The sequence below is a fragment of the Scyliorhinus torazame genome, chromosome 17 (assembly GCF_047496885.1).
Source record: "Scyliorhinus torazame isolate Kashiwa2021f chromosome 17, sScyTor2.1, whole genome shotgun sequence".
In the NCBI taxonomy this organism is placed as follows: domain Eukaryota; kingdom Metazoa; phylum Chordata; class Chondrichthyes; order Carcharhiniformes; family Scyliorhinidae; genus Scyliorhinus; species Scyliorhinus torazame.
Window position 1 is genome coordinate 33,535,829 of NC_092723.1, and position 18,553 is coordinate 33,554,381.

The 18,553-nt window shown below is 46.3% G+C and overlaps 1 protein-coding gene across 1 annotated transcript in view; it reads left to right on the plus strand.

Moving 5' to 3' along the window:
* elapor1 (endosome-lysosome associated apoptosis and autophagy regulator 1) overlaps nt 1-18,553 on the plus strand; it is a 217,408-nt gene that overhangs the window by 146,514 nt on the left and 52,341 nt on the right. Inside the window, exons 11-14 of the mRNA XM_072480299.1 lie at nt 878-968; nt 2,753-2,858; nt 7,758-7,895; nt 10,135-10,398. Coding sequence (XP_072336400.1) covers nt 878-968; nt 2,753-2,858; nt 7,758-7,895; nt 10,135-10,398 — 599 coding nt within the window. The remainder of the gene's footprint in view (nt 1-877; nt 969-2,752; nt 2,859-7,757; nt 7,896-10,134; nt 10,399-18,553) is intronic.

Sequence of the window (18,553 nt, forward strand, 5' to 3'; positions counted from 1 at the left end):
GTCGCCATATTCCAGCGTCTGTTCGGGTACATTGAGGGCGAATTCAGAATGTCCAATTCACCTAACAAGCACGTCTTTCAGGACTTGTTGGAGGAAACCGGAGCACCTGGAGGAAACCCACGCAGACACGGGGAGAACGTGCAGACTCCGCACAGACAGTTGAGCTGCTCGCAGAAAAATACTTTTCACTGTACCTTGGTACATGTGACAATAAACAAAATCCAATCCAGTGACCCAAGCCGGGAATTGAACTGGGGTCCCTGGCACTGTTAAGCGACAGTGCTAACCACTGTGCTACCGTGCCGCCCATATCTGGCCAACGGTGATCCATTTACTTCGCTCCTCCACTATATTTATGATTCCTTACTTGTTTCTAATCTTTCATGAGTGCTGAAATGTAAGTAAGTGGAAAGTACTTTGCATTTTAAGTCCCCATGTTCTTGCTACTTTGCTCTTTTCACATCTTCTGATTTGATGGGACTGGAAAAGTTCCCACTATGAACTGCTTCCAGCACCTGCCCAGGTACCTACAACAAAATGAGACAGAAAGGCTGAACCTCGTGTTCATAGCTTTCTGTTAATTCTCGCTGCTTCAAGCGCCAGCACCTCCATTCCTCCCTCCCCCAACCCTTCCCCCTCAGCAAGGATCTCCAGGGCTTTGCAAAGGGGGCAGAAACTTGGCGTTTCTCCTTTGTTACTTCTATACATTGACACCCGGAAGAGGGATTTTGATGCCCATAGCGTGAATATGATTTTTTTTAAAAAGCGTTTAGCTAAAAATTGTGATTCGGGGGGACAAACTGGTATTTGTAAGATGTCAGTTGTTTACTCTGTGGAGAATCAGCTGCGGTTCTTTTAAAGAAATACCTTTGTTTAGGGTGGGAGGTGGCTGGAGACCACATACATAGTTCGGTGGCAAGTGCTGGCAATAATTATTTGATGCTGATGATGCACGTCCCTGGATTTAGGTAAGAAAATATATTTTCTGCATCTTACGTGTCTGACATAAACAAGGACTTCATGAGGTTCAGCATAGCCTTTGTGCTGCTTTTTAACAATTCAGTAGATCATTGAGATATGTATGTCTCTGCAGTTTCCCTTGTGTTTTTCTCACCAAGCGATACACATAAATAAATGCTACCATATTTTGCAATAAAGTCATATCATTTGTGAGGGCTATATTCTCATGAAATCCCTCAAACAGCGAATTGGCGAATGTTGAACATGCTTTACTGTGGGAGTCAATTAGACATGTCGCAGCAATATGTGGGTAGCATTGCTTTGTGCAGTTACTGTACAGTAAGTTGTGGTATGTGACGGGGGGGGGGGGGGAGTGGGGAGAGGCCTCTGGGCTCAGTGTTGTAGCAAAATAATCCAACTGCAGACTCACTGCTCTTTTAACACCCAAGACATGTATTGAAAATTTTAAAATGAGACAATCCTCATTTAAAGAAAGCATGAATCACCACAAAAGTAACAGAATAATGCTTTACATAAAAAGGCAAATAAATTGATGAACATTTCAAAATTGAACAGAGCCGTTATTGCTGCTCTGAATCCCGAGGGTTTTGGACATTCCCAGGTTGATCTGTCTATTTGGGCTGCACTTCAGCTGCAACCATTCCAGGCGCCGCTTCACACCCCTGTTGGAAGGGTGCTTAAATAAAAGGGAATTAAATGTTCATGACCAGAACCAATGGAAGGTATGGCTTCCAGAGACTTCGACACCATCTCTCCTTCAAAACTTGGCGAGGTCTCTGTTCCGTCATCGCTAATGGAATAAATTTAATTTTGAATAAAGTGCCTTTAAGGAGCGAGGGCAAACAAAATGCGGATAAGCTAACAAATGTTCATGCAATAGGTGATCTGGTGTACAAAGGCTTTAGCGTGGGTAAGAATATACCAAACAAGAAAGTTGTGAAAGGCAAGACTTCAATGTAATTCAAAAATGGTTCAGTGCACAGATATTTCCAGGCAGACTGTCATAGCACTGCTTCCTGGTTCATCCACCAGAAGGTGAACATTGCTGGTGAATCCTCCATTGATGGTGTTTACTCTGTGCTATAGACATTTTGCTCAGGTTTGGTGAAAGAGCATTAGTTCTAGGGTGGCAAGGTGGTGGAAATGGTTAGCACTGCTGCCCCACGTCGCCGATGACCCGGGTTCGATCCTGGCCCCGGGTCACTGTTTGTGTGCAGTTTGCACATTCACACCATGTCTGTGTGGGTCTCACCTCCACAACCCAAAGGTGTGCAGGGTAGGTGGATTGACCATGCTAAAAGTGCCCCTTAATTGGAAAAAAAAAGAAAGAATGTTGTTTCCAAGTATAAATCTTTGGTGAGAGTAGGGTTTGAAATTGGGTTTTATCGCTGACTGTCGATGGAAGACTTTTGTAGGTATGAGGTGTTAACAAGTCTCCTGGAACAAAATTTCAGTTCTAATAGCAAACCTCTTGGTAATAGGACCCAAATGTTGGAAAAATACATATTTCATTTCTTTCAACTTAATTATATTTCAAAACAAAAATGTGTGAAAGGAATATGAATTCATGTGATTACTTTTTTTAAATATGACTGCATGAAAAAGATAAATGTATTTTTAAAAAATCTTATGCAACCCGTTATCTTCTTTTGCCTTGTTGAAGCCAAAGATCATTCATTATCACATTGCAGGGCAGAGCAGGCTCGACGGGCCATCTGTCATTTCCTGCTCCTATCCGTTATGCTCTTATCCTGTTTGATTTATTTCACAGCCCACCACAGTCAGCAATAGAGAATTTAGACAACCCAGAAGTTGGTCGGATCACTTTTATCTTTGAGATCGTGTGTACTGCGAATTGCGAGTTATATTTCTTGGTGGTAAGCCAAACTTCATTTACTTTTGAACCAAGGTTAAGCGGCTTTGACGCGTTTAGCTTAACATAAGGTGTGGAGTAAGGTAAAGTTAAGGGCAGCACGGTGGCGCAGTGGTTAGCATTGCTGCCTCATGGCGCCGAGATCCCAGGTTCGATCCCGGCTCTGGGTCATTGTACGTGTGGAGTTTGCACATTCTCCCTGTGTTTGCATGGGTTTCACCCCCACAACCCAAAGATGTGCAGGGTAGGTGGATTGGCCACGCTAAATTGTCCCTTAATTGGAAAAAATGAATTGGGTACTCTAAATTTATAAAAGAAAAAAAAAAGAAAGATAAACTTAATTCATCAAGGAGACTTGAATGAATTTGAGCTTTTTCTCATGGAAGGTTTTGAAGATACAAAATGGCTTAGCTATGTTAAAAGTTTACGTTTCAAACTTATGTATCGTATGATTACTTCAAGCATGCCGTAAGAAACCGTTCTCCTCACTAACATCTGCGGACTTGTGTCACAATTGGGAGAGCTGTCCCATAGGCTAGTCAACCAATAGCCTGTCACAGTCATGCTCACGGAACCATGGCCTGAATTTTCCGCCCGTCGGGTGCGCAAACATGGTGGACCCAGAGATGGATGTGAAATGCGTTCGGCCACTTCCATCCTCGAAGCGCAATTTGACATTGGATGGCCGATCAATGGCTCTCCAGTGTGAAACAAGCTCTGTGAAAGGCCAAGCATTGCCGGGGAGGGCAGAAAGAGGGCGGGTGCCAGGAAAAGGGAGAATGCAGGCTGGCGTTTCTAACGTGTTCCTTCAGGTGGACCGCTGCTGCGGCACGGTGGCGCAGTGGTTAGCATTGCTGTCTCACAGCTCCAGGGTACAAGGTTCAATTCCGGGCCCAGGTGACTGTGTGGAGTTTGCACTTGATCCCCGTATCGGCGTGGGATTCCTCCGGGTGCTCTGCTTCCCTCCCACAGTCCAAAGATGTGCAGGTTAGGTGTAGTGGCCATGCTAATTTGCCCCTTCGAGTCCCAAATGGTTATGTAGGGTTACTGGGTTATGGGGACAGGATGGATAGAAGCTTGGGCTTAAGTAGGGTGCTCTTTCCAAGGGCTGGTGCAGACTCAATGGGCCGAATGACCTCCTTTTCCAAAAACAAAGAAGAAAACAAAAGGATGAGTCACGGAGCTGCTGACCGTTGAAAAATAAATATTGATGTTAAAACGATGCCAACAGTTTCTGGAAAGCACAACCATAAACAGACCTTAGACCCCATTATTAATTTTATTTCAAGCCCGGATCAAGGTTGCAACTAAAATATAAAGGCTGCATGGCCAATCAGTCTGCCAGCCAACTGTAAAAGGAGAAGGCCACGTAGAATTGCATTTAATTTGCCCCTCCGGCAGCTGTGCTTCAGACTCTAGCGCAGGTCCACCGACCAAAATATTGTGCGAGTGCACGATGATGTCAGGAGGCGCACTCGACATCTTCTCCCACGATTGCACATGCTTCTGAGTTCATATACACCCAATCAACGTAAAGTTCAAGCCCATTCCTTAAACCACCCCCCCCCCCCCCCCCCCCCCCCACCACCCCCCAGCTGATGAACCAATACTTCTCCATGTTGAACACTACTTGGAGGAAACACTGAGGGTGGCAAGGGCACAAACTGTACTCTGGGTGGGGAATTTCATAGTCCGTCCATGACAGAATTAGCAGGAGTGACACCGCACAGTCCTTGTGGAGTGACACTGCACAGTCCTTGTGGAGTCTAAATCCTGTCTTCACATTGGGGATACTTTATATTGTGCTGTGTAGCACTACCACCATGCTAAATATGATAGATTTCGAACAGATCTAATTACTCAAAAACTATGCATCCATTAAGTGCTGTGGGTCATCATCAGCAGCAGAATTATAAACAACCACAATCTATAACCTCATGGCCCAGCATATCCCCCATCCTACTATTACCATCAAGCTGGGGGGGGGGGTCAACTCTAGTTCTATGAAGAGTGCAGGAGGACATGCCAAGGACACTAGTTGTACCCAAATATGAAGTGTTAACCTTGTAAAGCTACAACACATCACTACTTTTGTGCCAAATGGCAAAGTTTAGCATGCGATAGAGCTAAGCAAGCATATCAACTCTGAAATCCTGCCACATCAAGTCGTGATGTTCACTGATGTTTGCAGAGTTTTTACCACAATTTATGAATCCTCAGATACTGAAGGAGTTCATGCCCAAATGCAGCAAGACCTAAACAACAGTAAGGCTTGGGCTGAAAAGTGGCAAGTAGCATTCATGCCACGCAAGTGTCAGGCATGACCATCTCCACGAAGAGAGAATTGAACCATTTCCCCTTGACATTCAATGACATTACCATTGCTGAATCCCAACTGTCAACCCGCTGTGGATTACCATTGACCAGAAACAGAACTGGACGAGCTGTATAAATACTGTGGCTCCAAGAGCAGGTCAGAGGCTCAGAATCCTGTGCTGAGTAACTCATCGTCTGACTCCCCAAAACTGTCCACCATCAACGAGGCAAAAGTCAGTGGTGTGATGGAATACTCTCCACTTGCCTGGATGAGTGTAGCTCCGACATCAATCAAGGATCTCAACACCCTCCAGCACAAAGCAGCCCACTTGATTGGCACCCCATCCAACACATTCACAATTCTCCCCCTCCACCACTGAGGCACAGTGGCGGCAGTGTCTACCATCTACAGGATGCACTGCAGCAGCTCACCAAGAATCCTTCCATAGAATCTTCTAAACCCACAACCACTACTATTGTCCTTCAAGGTGGTTGATGCATGGAAACACCATCACCTGCAAGCTTCCCTCCAAGTGGCACACTTGGAACTACATCACTGTTACTTTACTGTCGCAGGGTCAAAACCTTGCAACTCACTTCCTGACAGCGCTGTGGATGCACCTACAACACATGAACTGCAGCGGTTCAAGAAGGCAGCTCATCACCATCTTCTGAAGGGCAACAAGTATGGTGGCCCAGCCAGAAATGCTCACATCTGTGAAAGATTTTTTAAAAAATGTAAACACCTAAATTATTTAACGTGAATGCAATCAATGGAGAAATATTATGGTATGGGGTGATGTGATGCCTTGTGTTGTGCTTATAATCCCTAGTTAAAGTCATTATTTCAGGTACTATAACCCAAAATGCAAGAAGGGCATTATGAGCAAAACTATATGTGTGTGAATAATAACAATTGGAGTGAAGAATATCTAGAGGGTAATAGATTTATGGGGCAATGCCATGACTTGGGCTAACCGAAAGGCATTTGGTCACGGGGAAGATGGTTGAAGATAGAGTTACATTATTGAACCCATTTGGCTGCATTTCCTGTGAACTGAGCTTAATAGATGCCAGCCTGAGTCACCGAACGATATGTACAGACAATGGGCGGGATTTACTGATTAACTCGCCATGTGTTTCGCGGTGGCAGGGGTTGGCCTGCCATTGCCGGCAGTGGGATCTTTTGATACCACCGTTGTCAGCAGGATTCCCCATTGAATGTGCCCCTCACTGCCGGGAAACCTGCGGTGGGGGTGCGCTGCCGGCGGGACTGAAAGATCCCAGCAGCATGAACGGACGAAAACTCTCGCCCAATATCTTAAAAGCAATAAGGCAGCCAGGAGAACAGCTCATTGTTGTGTACTGAGACTGCAAGAATTTCATCTCGTCATTGATGATTGGACTGTTTTTCTCAAGCTGTCTTTTATAGCTGTTATAACTACATGCCAGTGAAACATTAATTAATTTCATTGGCATTTCAGCTTAAATACTGAGATGTGCCTACCCTGGACCTCCATTGTTTCAAAGTTGGTGGAGTCCAGAAAAAAGTCTCGTCATTTGATTTGATAATTCACACCACATGCCAAAACGCTAATAAAGCTGTAGAATAAGGAAAGACATATTAGGTAGGGTTTCAAGAAGTAGGTTATTGTTAATGCCAACTCAGCAGATTTCTTTCTCATATTCATGGGATAAAAGTAGAAACTGCTTGCAAATGGGACCACAAGTATGGGTACATTTCTCCATTCATCACAGTATCACAGAATTGTTATGGTGCAGGAGGCTGCCATTTGGCCCCTCCTGTCTGCACTGGCTCTCCGATGGACTTTAGTGCCATTCCCCTGCTTTTTCCCCGTACCCCTGCACCTTGTTTCTATTCAAGTAACCATCTAAGGGCTGCTTGAATGCCTCAATTGAACCTGCCTCCACCACACCTCCAGGAGGTGCATTCCAGACCCGACCCACCCACTGTGTGAAAATGTTTTTCCCCACATCACGTTTGCTTCTTTTGCAAATCATTTTAAATGTGTGTCCTCACTGAAGAGGCCTGCCATTGCCTTCTGTGGTATGGCTGAGAAGGAAATCCTCCCACTCTTACCACCAGTCATCAGGCAGATCGGAAAGATTTACAATTGATAATCAACCTACTTGGTCACATGGCGTGCATACCTTCCATGGCTGTCAAATCCTGGGCTACCAAAAAATATTTTTGATGGTCAGAGCCTCATGCTGTTGCAGACATCCTACTCACAATGTCAATTCCTGTATTACCTCCAACTGTAACGTCTATTAAGCTATTTACGTAGTCAGTGCAAATTTGTCCCTTCAGATGCAGTAAGTCCAAGCTACGTCTCTTCAAAGCAGATAGATATGCTGACCTATTATTCCAAACTCCAAGCCCAATTATGTTTTCACTTCCTAAAACAAAACACTACCGTTCTAAGGCATAAAGCAGGATGAAAAGGGACAGTTTACTGTGTCAATTAACATTTGTTACATTTCGGATCATGGGACAGTTCAGTAAAATGCAACAGCTTGGACGAGTACTTGTCACAAATCCTAAAACAATGTGCAAATAATTCAGGGACCTACGAAAGAAAGTACAAGAACGGTGGAAGTGTGGAATGGCTCCAAGGAAAAACAGTCCTACACGTATATTATTGAAAGAAACACTTCACTTGCTTTCATGTGGGCATTCCAACGCTCAGCCTCAGTTGAACAGGTACTGATACTTGCATTATATTTTCAATATCGTTGGATGTTTTTTTACGACATCAGAATCTGATACTTAAACAATTGTATTTTCTTAAACATGGCGGGCTTAATGTGCAGAAGTGATGATATGATTTTGTAAGACAAAGCGGGACTTCGCCCTAAAGACGGCTTTGCTTGTCTCCCGACTATTTTTTTAAATTGTTTTTAATTTGAGTTTTTCATTTATTACAGGTGAGTCTTTGTTTCATCTCGTTCCATCTTACATTTGCGGCCCTCCTAACCGGGGCTATTAAAAAGTTATATCTCTTTTCTATATAAGTGCTCAAAATTTACATTAGTGTTATCAAGCCTATACAGAGAGGGTGGCATGGTGGCACAGTGTTTAGCACTGCTACCTCATAGCACCGAGGACCCGGGTTCGATCCTGGCTCTGGGTCACGTCCGTGTGAAGTTTGCACATTTTCCCCATGTCAGTGTGGATCTCACCCTCCAAGACCCAAAGATGTGCAAGGTGGGTGGATTGGCCACGCTAAATTGCCCCTTAATTGGGAAAAAAAGAATTGGGTACTCTAAATTTTTTAAAAAGCATATACAGAGAACTTTGGAAAAACAACACAAAGAAGAAAAACACATGGAATAAACTAACGAGATAAAACTAGAATACGACAGCAAAAACAGGTGGTCTATCTACATAGCATTCACTGGCATTTATATAAATATAGATGGATGGCCTCATTTTCTGAGTCCCTTTTATTTCCATGCATTTCTTGAGACTACATACAGTTTGGCATATCTGTGTGCAGGCACCTGTGTTCTACCATTCCACCCCTCCTATTCCCAACCCCCTCCCCCCACGAGTCCTTCTATGCGTGCAGTCTCTCCCTCCCCCCCTCCCACTCTCTTTCCCCGCTCCCACCTTGCTTCCCCATTACATACCAAGTTATTCACTTTAATGCCTTCGAGACTTTGCCACTGACTTGCCAATCATCATGGCCTCCTAGTTCCATATAATTGTTCATTGGAGAAAAACATCCGTATTTGATAAACCCTCTCCCTCAAGGAGGTGGACGTCTACCACACTAGTTTATATCCAAACTATAATTAAAAAACCCTGCTTTCAGTTGAAACCTACACTTGGGTAGCTGCAGCGCATCAGCCTCCCCATGTTAACAGACTTCACGCACAAGCTCCTGCCATGGACTCTATGGCAAGGACCCGCCTTGCTTCCAGAGACTGCTGGAGAGACAGAGAGAGAGAGAGAGAGACACTAGGGAGCTGAAAGAAGAAATAGCCTGCACTTCTTAGAAGATCAAAGAAGTCTAGGCTTTTTTTCTGCTTTTCTCTCCGTTCTCACATTTTTACCTAACTATTTCAAATTAGCTCATGTACAGGCATGCACGGGCAATTTTAACCTTTCCTGCCAGTGAAAATTACCCAAGAGATTTACACACTGATATCACACTCCTTTCACGCAGTGTTCTATTTTAAACTGCTCTTCTGAGCAGGCATGAAGGACACCTTGGTGGAAAACAGAGAGGTCCTTCTATTAATATATAGATCAGACTTCAGTCATACCAGAAAAAGAATAAGTGGGCTTCAGTCTGAGTGACTCATCCAGCAGGTGGAACCCAGTTAAGGATTTTGATAGAAACCTAGGAACAGATCACATTTCTGCTGGGAGATTGTAAGTCAAGGGATATGAAGTGGACAAAGATTATTTGCATAACTGGCAATAAGTATAGTTACAATAAGAAGCAGAAGGAAACATGTACGTCAGAGTTTGGCAATTATGCGGTATCTAAATCACCACCTCACTCCCAAAAACCTGTATGTCTGTCCTAAATTATGCAAGGCTCAAGTCAGGAGTGTGATGGAATACTCTCCACTTGGCTGGATGAGTGCAGCTCCGACAACACTCAAGAAGCTCAACACCATCCAGGACAAAGCAGCTCACTTGATTGGCACCCCATCCACCACCTCCAACATCCACTCCCAGAGTAGTAGGTCAGTGATAGGTGGGATTTCAGAGAGATTGTGACAAAGATGTGTAGGGCATGAAACAGAGGAAGTGTTAATGCAGTGTAAAGGCCTCCTTGTTGTAATCTCTCCGAGATCCCACCTATCATTGACCTACTCTGCCCTAGCTGCTCCAAGCCCTATTATACAGTGTATAATCCACCACCTCGTGTGCAATTCTAACAAAAACACCACTGGTAGATATTTAAGTTATGGCTTCTATATTTCAGAGTCACATGTATTCATCTGATGTTGCCAAAATTTACTCCATCAACGTGACCAATGTTATAGGAGGTGTCTCATCGTACTGTGGGCCATGCGCACTGGAATCAACCTCCTTAGGAACTTCTTGTGTGTCATGTGCACCAGGACAATACATAGACAAGGAGTCCAATAAATGCCAGGCGTGCCCAGCAATTACACACCTCAAAGCTCATCATTACTATGGAAAGGAGTCTTGCATCCCATGTGGACCTGGCACCCGAAATAATGCGGTAATTACTGTTATTTATTTTTGTGGATGAAAATGAAGTGTGGGACACCATTGCTGATGAATATGATGATACCCAATTACAGCATCAAGTACTTTCGGGTCTAGTATTGTGAAGGACAGCTATTGACTGCTATCGGAATAGGCCAGAACCCAATTCTCAGAAGAGCATCCCCACTGTTCAAATAATATTGAAATGTAGACAATGTTGTGCTGTAGAATCATGTATATTTGGAAATGTGTTGCCAGTTCTGAATCTCTGAATGGTGGCATGGTGTTTAGCGCTTCTGCCTCACAACGCCAGGGACCCATGTTCGATCCTGACCCTGGGTGACTGTGTGGAGTTTGTATGTTCTCCCCATGTCTGCGTGGGTTTCCCCTGGAGGCTCCGGTTTCCTCCCACAGTCCAAAGGTGCACAGGTTAGGTGGATTGGCCATGCTATTTCATGTCCAAAAGGTTAGGTGGGGTTACTGGGTTAGGGCGTGGGCCTAGGTAGGGTGCTCCTTCAGAGGGTCAATGTAGATTCGATGGGCTGAATGGTCTCCTTCTGCACTGTAACGATTCTATGATACCATCTCAAATGTACAGAAGGGAAATGTCCTTTATTCAGTGTGCTATTGGTATCCTTGACATCTGTGTTTAATCTCGAAATAACATATTATCAGGTGTGGAGATTTGAGGCCTACCATCCACCTAATACACTCAGTGTATATCTATGTGATTAACGATTGTAGCTATTACAATCCCAGCCCAGAAGCTAACAGTGGCTAAGATACTGGACCGAAACCCCAATATTTTAGTTTATTTGTAAGACTGTGGGAAGAGAATGATTTGCTCCAGGGGCGATTGCATGAAGAAATAGGATTTTGGTATTTTTAAAACAAAACTTTATTATGACCACAATGTTAAACTTTGGTAATTTCACACCCAAGAACAGTTTACAACGACCCCTTAAACATTACTACTCACTTTCCCATTTAACAACAAGAAAAAAACTTACAGCTCTCAATCTATCTTACTGAGAGAGAATTGTGGACTCAGCATCAGGCAGATCAGAATTCAACTCCTCTCTCCAAAACTTTCTCCAAAAATACTGCCTCTCTGCAACCTTTCACATTGCCTCTCTGCAATCCTTGGCTCCACCCAGCAATGACCTCATCGTCCCAAACTAATAAATAAATTATCTCTGAAGGTTGCAACCTTTAACTCCCCGGGCACTTTCCCAGTCAAACCATCCTCCATTAGTCCAGACTAAAAAACACATTCCTTTGTCAATTTCGTCTTCTGGCTGCTAAGAGCACCCAGGCCCTGCAAAACAGGATCCTTTAAAAAAAAAATATGACACTGCAGTCAAACATGCTCTAACCCCAGACTTTTAACCCTTAAATTGCCCAATACTTAGAATCCGATATTCCCAAAGTTTTCCAGTCATCACATAGTCCATACATTTTGTATAAGAGGCACTAGGGCCCCAGAATGATATAAGTTAAAATAACTCCTTGATGAATGCACAATGTTCAGTACCATTCGAGACTCTTCAGATACTGAAACAGGCCATGTCCAAATGCAGCAAAACCTGGACAATATCCAGGCTTGGGCTGACAAATGGCAAGGAACATTCATGGCACACAAGTGCCAGGCAATGACCATCTTCAACAACAGCGGATCTAACCATCGCCCCCATGTCATTCCATCATTGAATCCCCCACTTTCAACATCCTGGGGTTTACCATTGACCAGAAACTGAACTGAACCAGCCATATAAATACTGTGGCTACCAGAGCAGGTCAAAGACTAGGAATCGTATGGTGAGTAACTCACCTCCTGACTCCCAAAAAGCCTGTCCACCATCAACAAGGCAAAAGCCAAGAGTGAGATGGAATACCCTCCACTTACCTGGATGAATGCAGCTCCAACAACACTCAAGAAGCTCGCCACTATTCAGGACGAAGCAGCTGGCTTGATTGCTAATCCTTCCATAAACATCCATCCCGCCACCACTGACGCATAGTGGCAACTGTGTGTACCATCAATAAGATGCACTACAGGAACTCACCAAGGTTCCTCAGGCAACATTTTCCAAATTCATGACCACTATTATGTAGAAGGATAAGAGCAGCAGATACCTGGGGACATCACCATCTTGAAGTTCCCCTCCAAGTCACTGACCATCCTGACTTCCCTGTGGCTGGGTCAAAATCCTGGAATTCCCTCCAAAACAGCATTATAGGTGTGCCTACACCTCAGGCACTGTACCAGTACTAGAAGGCAGCTCACCACCACCTTATGAATTGCAACTAGCAATGGGCAATAGATGCTGGCCTAGCCAGCGACACTGACATCCTGTAAATGTATAAAAGAAAAAAAATTGGCCACAGTGTTTGATCTGAAAAGGTGGCCACCTTAAGAAAATTCAAATTCTAGTCCTGGTCTCTGCCTCCAAGAGAAACACTTTAATTTTGTTAATGTTACTCCCTTTTTCCAAAGATTTCGATGGCCAATTCTGCCAATGGGGTCTTCCAAATATTTTGTTTTAGTCGCCAAGTTACAAACATATCTTGACAGCAGGAACAATGCAGTAAATGTAGCCCTGACATAAAACATGATCGTGCACTGAGCTGCTGTAGCATGGAATGGTAGAGGACTCCACCTACTCAGAAGACTGTGAGTGATGTGGCACCCATTCCCTGAGAGAGGGAGGGAGGGGAACTTTGACATTCATTATTGCGCGAAAGTGGTCTCAACAGGTGCCCAAGAGCAAGTTTGCCACCATTGGAGAAAGGGTAGGGGGACTATTGGGGACCTGAGGAGATTATTAGAATGAGAGAAAGAATAATAAATATGTTGAGCTACAGTAATTGAACATTTTTATCCAACATCTTATTTGTATAATTTGTGAAGATCAAAAATTATTCCACATTTAATAATATAGGGATCCAGAGTTATCATTTTTGTGCTACTGTATGAAGTAGTACCTGCTGAAACAATGCAGCCATATGGTCCCTCCCCTGATGTTTCAGGTAATAAACAATTCAATGTAGAAAACATTTGTTGAAAAAAATTAAACCAAGTTGAAAGCCCAAAGTGACAAAATGAAAACATTAGGCGAATTATAATTACCTGCCGTGGATTTAAATAGCCCAAAGATTTTGAGAGGTAGGAAAGACTGAGGGATTGAGAAGTATTAAAGTTTTGAAGTCTTGGGAAATGATGGGCGCGATTCTCCCATCGGGCTGCTAAGTGCCGACGCCGGCGTAAAAACAGGAGTGTTTTACTCCGGCGTCGGTGCCCGTTCCAAGACCCGATTATTCGGGTCACAGTGGGGTAGCGGCCCACGCCGCTCCAGCTGCCGATCCCGGCGCGAAACCGGCGCCGCGGGGTCCGCACATGCGCAGTTGGGCTGGCGCCAACTAGCGCATGCGCAGTGGCCTTCTTCCCCGCGCCAGCCCAGATGCCAAATGGCGCAGGGCTACAGGAGCCGGCACGGAGGGAAGGAGGCTCCCGACAGAGAGGCCGGCTCGCCGATTGATGGGCCCCGATCGCGGGCCAGGCCACTACGGAGGCCCCCCCCCGGGGTCGGACCGCCTTACCCCCACACAGGCCGCCCCCGGACCCTTCAACGCCGAGGTCCCGCCGGCTCAGAGGATGTCAGAACGCTGCCGGCGGGACTCAGCTTTTTGGTGACGGCTGCTCGGCTCATCCGGACTGGAGAATCGGCGCGCCGGCCTGGGCCCGAGAGTCGGCGCATACCCCAACCAGCACCGCGCCAACCATGCCGGCGCCGATTCTCCACACTGCGAAGAGTTGTGACCTGGAGTCGGGGTATCATGGTGCGATTCGCGCGGTGCCGCGCTGATTCTCTGCCCCGGCGGGGGGGTCGGAGAATTCCACCCGATGAGTCGGATCTGCACTGAGTCAGGATTTCAACATTGTGGAGATTTAAGCAGAAAGAAGAAAGTGTAGGTTTGTGCATTTGGAGCTCGGAAGAAATACATGAGGAACGCTCAGAGGAAATAAAAATTAATTTGTATTTACAGTGCATTTTCACATCCTCAGGGTATCTTGAAGTACTTCTAAGCTAATTTTGAAGTGTAGTCAGTGTTAGCTGATGTTATTAAGGATTATTAAGACGACTCGGGTGGGAGACTGGAAGTGTACAGTGGCCAAATGTGCGGGATTGATGAGGCAGGTGTGCTGAATCCAGAGGGTAAGTGAAAAGGCACTTTCTCAGATCCAGCTGTCCTCATCTCCCTTTAGGATTGGGGTTTTCTAACACTCAGGATACCCAGATGGCCAAAGGTATCTAGAAGGACAAAGGTAGCAGATATATAGGATTGCCACCATCTGGAAGTTCCCCTCCAAGTCACTCACCATACTGACTTGGAAATATATCACCGTCCCTTCACTGTCGCTGGGTCAAAATCCTGGAACTCCCTCCATAACAGCACAGTGGGTGTACCTACACCACATGGACTCCAGCAGTTCAAAGGCAGCTCACCGCCACCTTCTCAAGGGCAATTAGGGATGGGCAACAAATGCTGGCTGGGCCAGCGAATCCCACATCCCGTAAAAATGAACTTTAAAAAAATGTAATTGCCAACTCACCTCCCGTGTGCGGATCGGTCACCTACCACCCCCTAGCCCTGGTCCTATCTGCGTTAAATTCGGTGGGAAGGTTAAATCGGCATACAAACTTGCCCAAGTTAAAATTCAAAAAGGGACAATGGCCTGGATTTTGTGGTCAGCGGTGAAGCGGAGGTGTGTCCAGCTGATTGCCTTCGCTGTAAGCTGCAGCAGAGCTGTCCTGGCTCCAGTAAGCAGCCAGCAGCAAAGCAAAGGGATAGGTCGTCGGTATGAGGGACTGGCGGTAAAAACCACACCCCCTTTTAACATCACCAGCTGAAGAGATGCCCTGTTGAGGTCAATGACAGGTAACCCCTAGCATCTTCTGCCCTGGCTCCACTGTCCTGCCGTTACCAGAAACAATACTTGATCCTCCTGTTTGGGACAATGTTGGCAATGCTACACCAGCAATGGAAGGAGAGCAAGGGAATTCTCCTCAAATTCTGGCCAGTCTTTATCCCTTAACCAATAACAAGAAAGCAAATTACCCTGTCAATTTATCTGATTGACGTATGTGGGACTTTGTTTGTTTTTAGGTTGGCTACATTTTGGAAGTCATTCCTTGATTGTGAAAATTTATTGAAGAAACATAATAGGTTTTAAATACAAATGATTTGTTTGAAAGCTCTATTGTATTGTAACAACAACAAAATAAACAATGTACATGAAACTATAAGCATAGTGCAAAAGCCGTCTCCCTCCCTTATAGGTCCCACCTTTATTAACCCTCTACTCTAAGCTAAACTAACCTCCCCCCCCCCCTTCTGCTGATGATTAATTTTCCGCGAAGAAGTCGACGAACAGTTGCCACCTCCGGGCGAACCCTAACAGTGACCCTCTCAAAGCGAACTTGATTTTCGCTAAACAGAGAAAGCTAGCCATGTCCGATAGCCAGGTCTCCGACTTCGGGGGTTTTGAGTCCCTCCATGCTAATAGTATCCATCTCCAGGCTACCAGGGAAGCAAAGGCTAAAACGTCTGCTTCTTTCTCCTCCTGGATTCCCGGGTATTCCGACCCCCCAAACATTGCCACCTCTGGACTCAGTGCCACCCTTGTTTTGGACATGACATCTGCAAACCCCAACCAAAATCCCCTAAGCTTTGGACATGCCCAGAACATGTGGACATGGTTTGCTCGTCCTCCCGCACATTTTACACACCTGTCTTCCACCCCAAAGAATCTGCTCATCCGGGCCACTGTCATGTGAGCCCGATGAACGACCTTGAATTGTATCAGACTGAGCCTGGCGCATGTTGCGGATGGGTTGACTCTACTCAACGCGTCTGCCCATAGACCATCCTCTATCGCTCCTCCTCCCACTTGCGCTTCAGCTCGGTCTGCGTCTCCTCTGACCCCATAAGTTCCTTGTAAATGTCAGAGAGGCTCCCTTCTCCTACCCATGTTCTGGAAACTACCCTGTCCTGAATCCCCTTTAGCGGTAGGAGCGGGAAGGTTGACACCTGTTTATGTAGGAAGTCCCGCACCTGCAGATACCTGAATTTGTTTCCCCTCGCCAACCCAAACTTCTCCTCCAGTGCCCTCATACTCTGAAAGCTCCCCTCTATAAACATACCCCCCGTCCTCTCAATCCCTGCTCTCTGCCATAACCGGAACCCCCCATCAATACTTCCCGGGTCAAACCGGTGATTATTACAGATTGGGGACCAGACCGATGCTCCCTCTGCTCCCACATGTCTCCTCCATTGCCCCCAGACTCTCACGGCTGCCACCACCACGGGGCTGGTGGAGTACCGTGCCGGCGGGAACGGCAGAGGCGCAGTTACCAACACCCCCAGACTGGTGCCCTTGCATGAAGCCGCCTCCATACGCTCCCATGCCAACCCCTCCCCCACCATCCACTTCCTGATCATGGCTATATTCGCCGCCCAGTAATAGTAACTAAAATTTGGCAGCGCCAGCCCGTCCTCTCCCTGACTCTGCTCAAGCATTACCTTCCTCACTCACGTGGTCTTGCCCTCCCAAACGAAGCCTGCAATCAGTTTGTTGACCCGTTTAAAAAAGGACCGCGGAATAAAGATGGGGAGACACTGAAATACAAACAGGAATCTGGAGAGGACCGTCATCTTCACCGTTTGCACCCTCCCAGCTAGTGACAACGGGAGCGTGTCTGACCTTTGGAAATCACCCTTCATTTGGTCTACTAGTCGGGCCAGATTTAATTTATGCAGCCGGTTCCATTCCCGCGCCACTTGAACCTCGGTACCTAAAGCTTCCCCCTACTAATCTAAACGGCAGCTCCCCCAATCTCCTCTCCTGTCCCCTCGCCTGGACCGCAAACATCTCACTTTTCCTCATATTTAGCTAATACCCCGAAAACCGGCCAAATTCCCCTAGAATTCTCATGATTTGTTCCATCCCCTCTATTGGGTCCGATACAGAAACAGGTTGTCTGCATAGAGCGAGGCTCTGTGCTCCACCCCTCCCCCTCCAACACCCCCCCCCCCCCCCAGACCAGCCCCTTCTAGCCCCTTGAGACTATCTGAGCAATTGCCAACGGCTCTATAGCTAGCGCGAACAACAGTGGGGAGAGGGGGCATCCCTGTCTCGTCCCCCGGTGCAGTCTAAAATAGTCCAATGTTGTCCTATTCGTCCATACGCTTGCCACAGGAGCCTGATACAGCAACCTGGCCCAGTCAATAAAACCCCATCCAAATCCGAACCGTCCCAGTAGCTCCCACAGATAATCCCATTTTACTCAATCAAAAGCCTTTTCTGCATCCATTGCGATCACTACCTCCACCTCCCTACCTTCCGGGGGCATCATGATCACGTTTACCAACCTTCTTACATTGGCCACCAACTGCCTACCCTTAACAAACCCCGTCTGGTCCTTCCCAATAACGTCCGGAACACAATCCTCAATCTTGGAGGACAGAATTTTGGCCAGCAATTTGGCATCCACATTCAACAGGGATATCGGCCTGCAGGACCCACACAGCTCTGGGTTCTTGTCCCGCCTCAGAATCAGTGAAATTGTGGCTTGTGACATCGTCGGGAGCAGCACCCCTCTTTCCCTTGCCTCATTGACCATCCTCATCAACACCGGCCCCAATATCCCAGAGAACCTTTTATAAAACTCCACTGGGTACCCGTCCTGCCCCGGGGCTTTACCCGCCTGCATGGCCTTCAGATCCTCCACTATCTCTTCCAACCCGATTGGGGCCCCCAGACCATCTACCAGCTCCCCGTCCACCTTTGGGAAATTCAGCCCCTCCAAGAAGTGCCTCATCCTCTCCGGCCCCATCGGGGGTTCCAACCTGTACAGCCTGCTGTAGAAATCCCGAAACGCCTTATTCACCCCTGCTGAATCTCCGACCAGGTTCCCATCTCTGTCATTTACTTTCCATGTCTCCCTGGCTGCCTCTCTCTTTTTAAGCTGCTGTGCAAGCATTCTGCTGGCCTTCTCTCCATGCTCATAGATTGCCCCCCTCGCCTTTCTCAGCTGCTCTACTGCCCTCCCTGTGGTTAACAAGCCGAACTCCGCCTGTAGCCTCCGCCATTCCCTTAAAAGCCC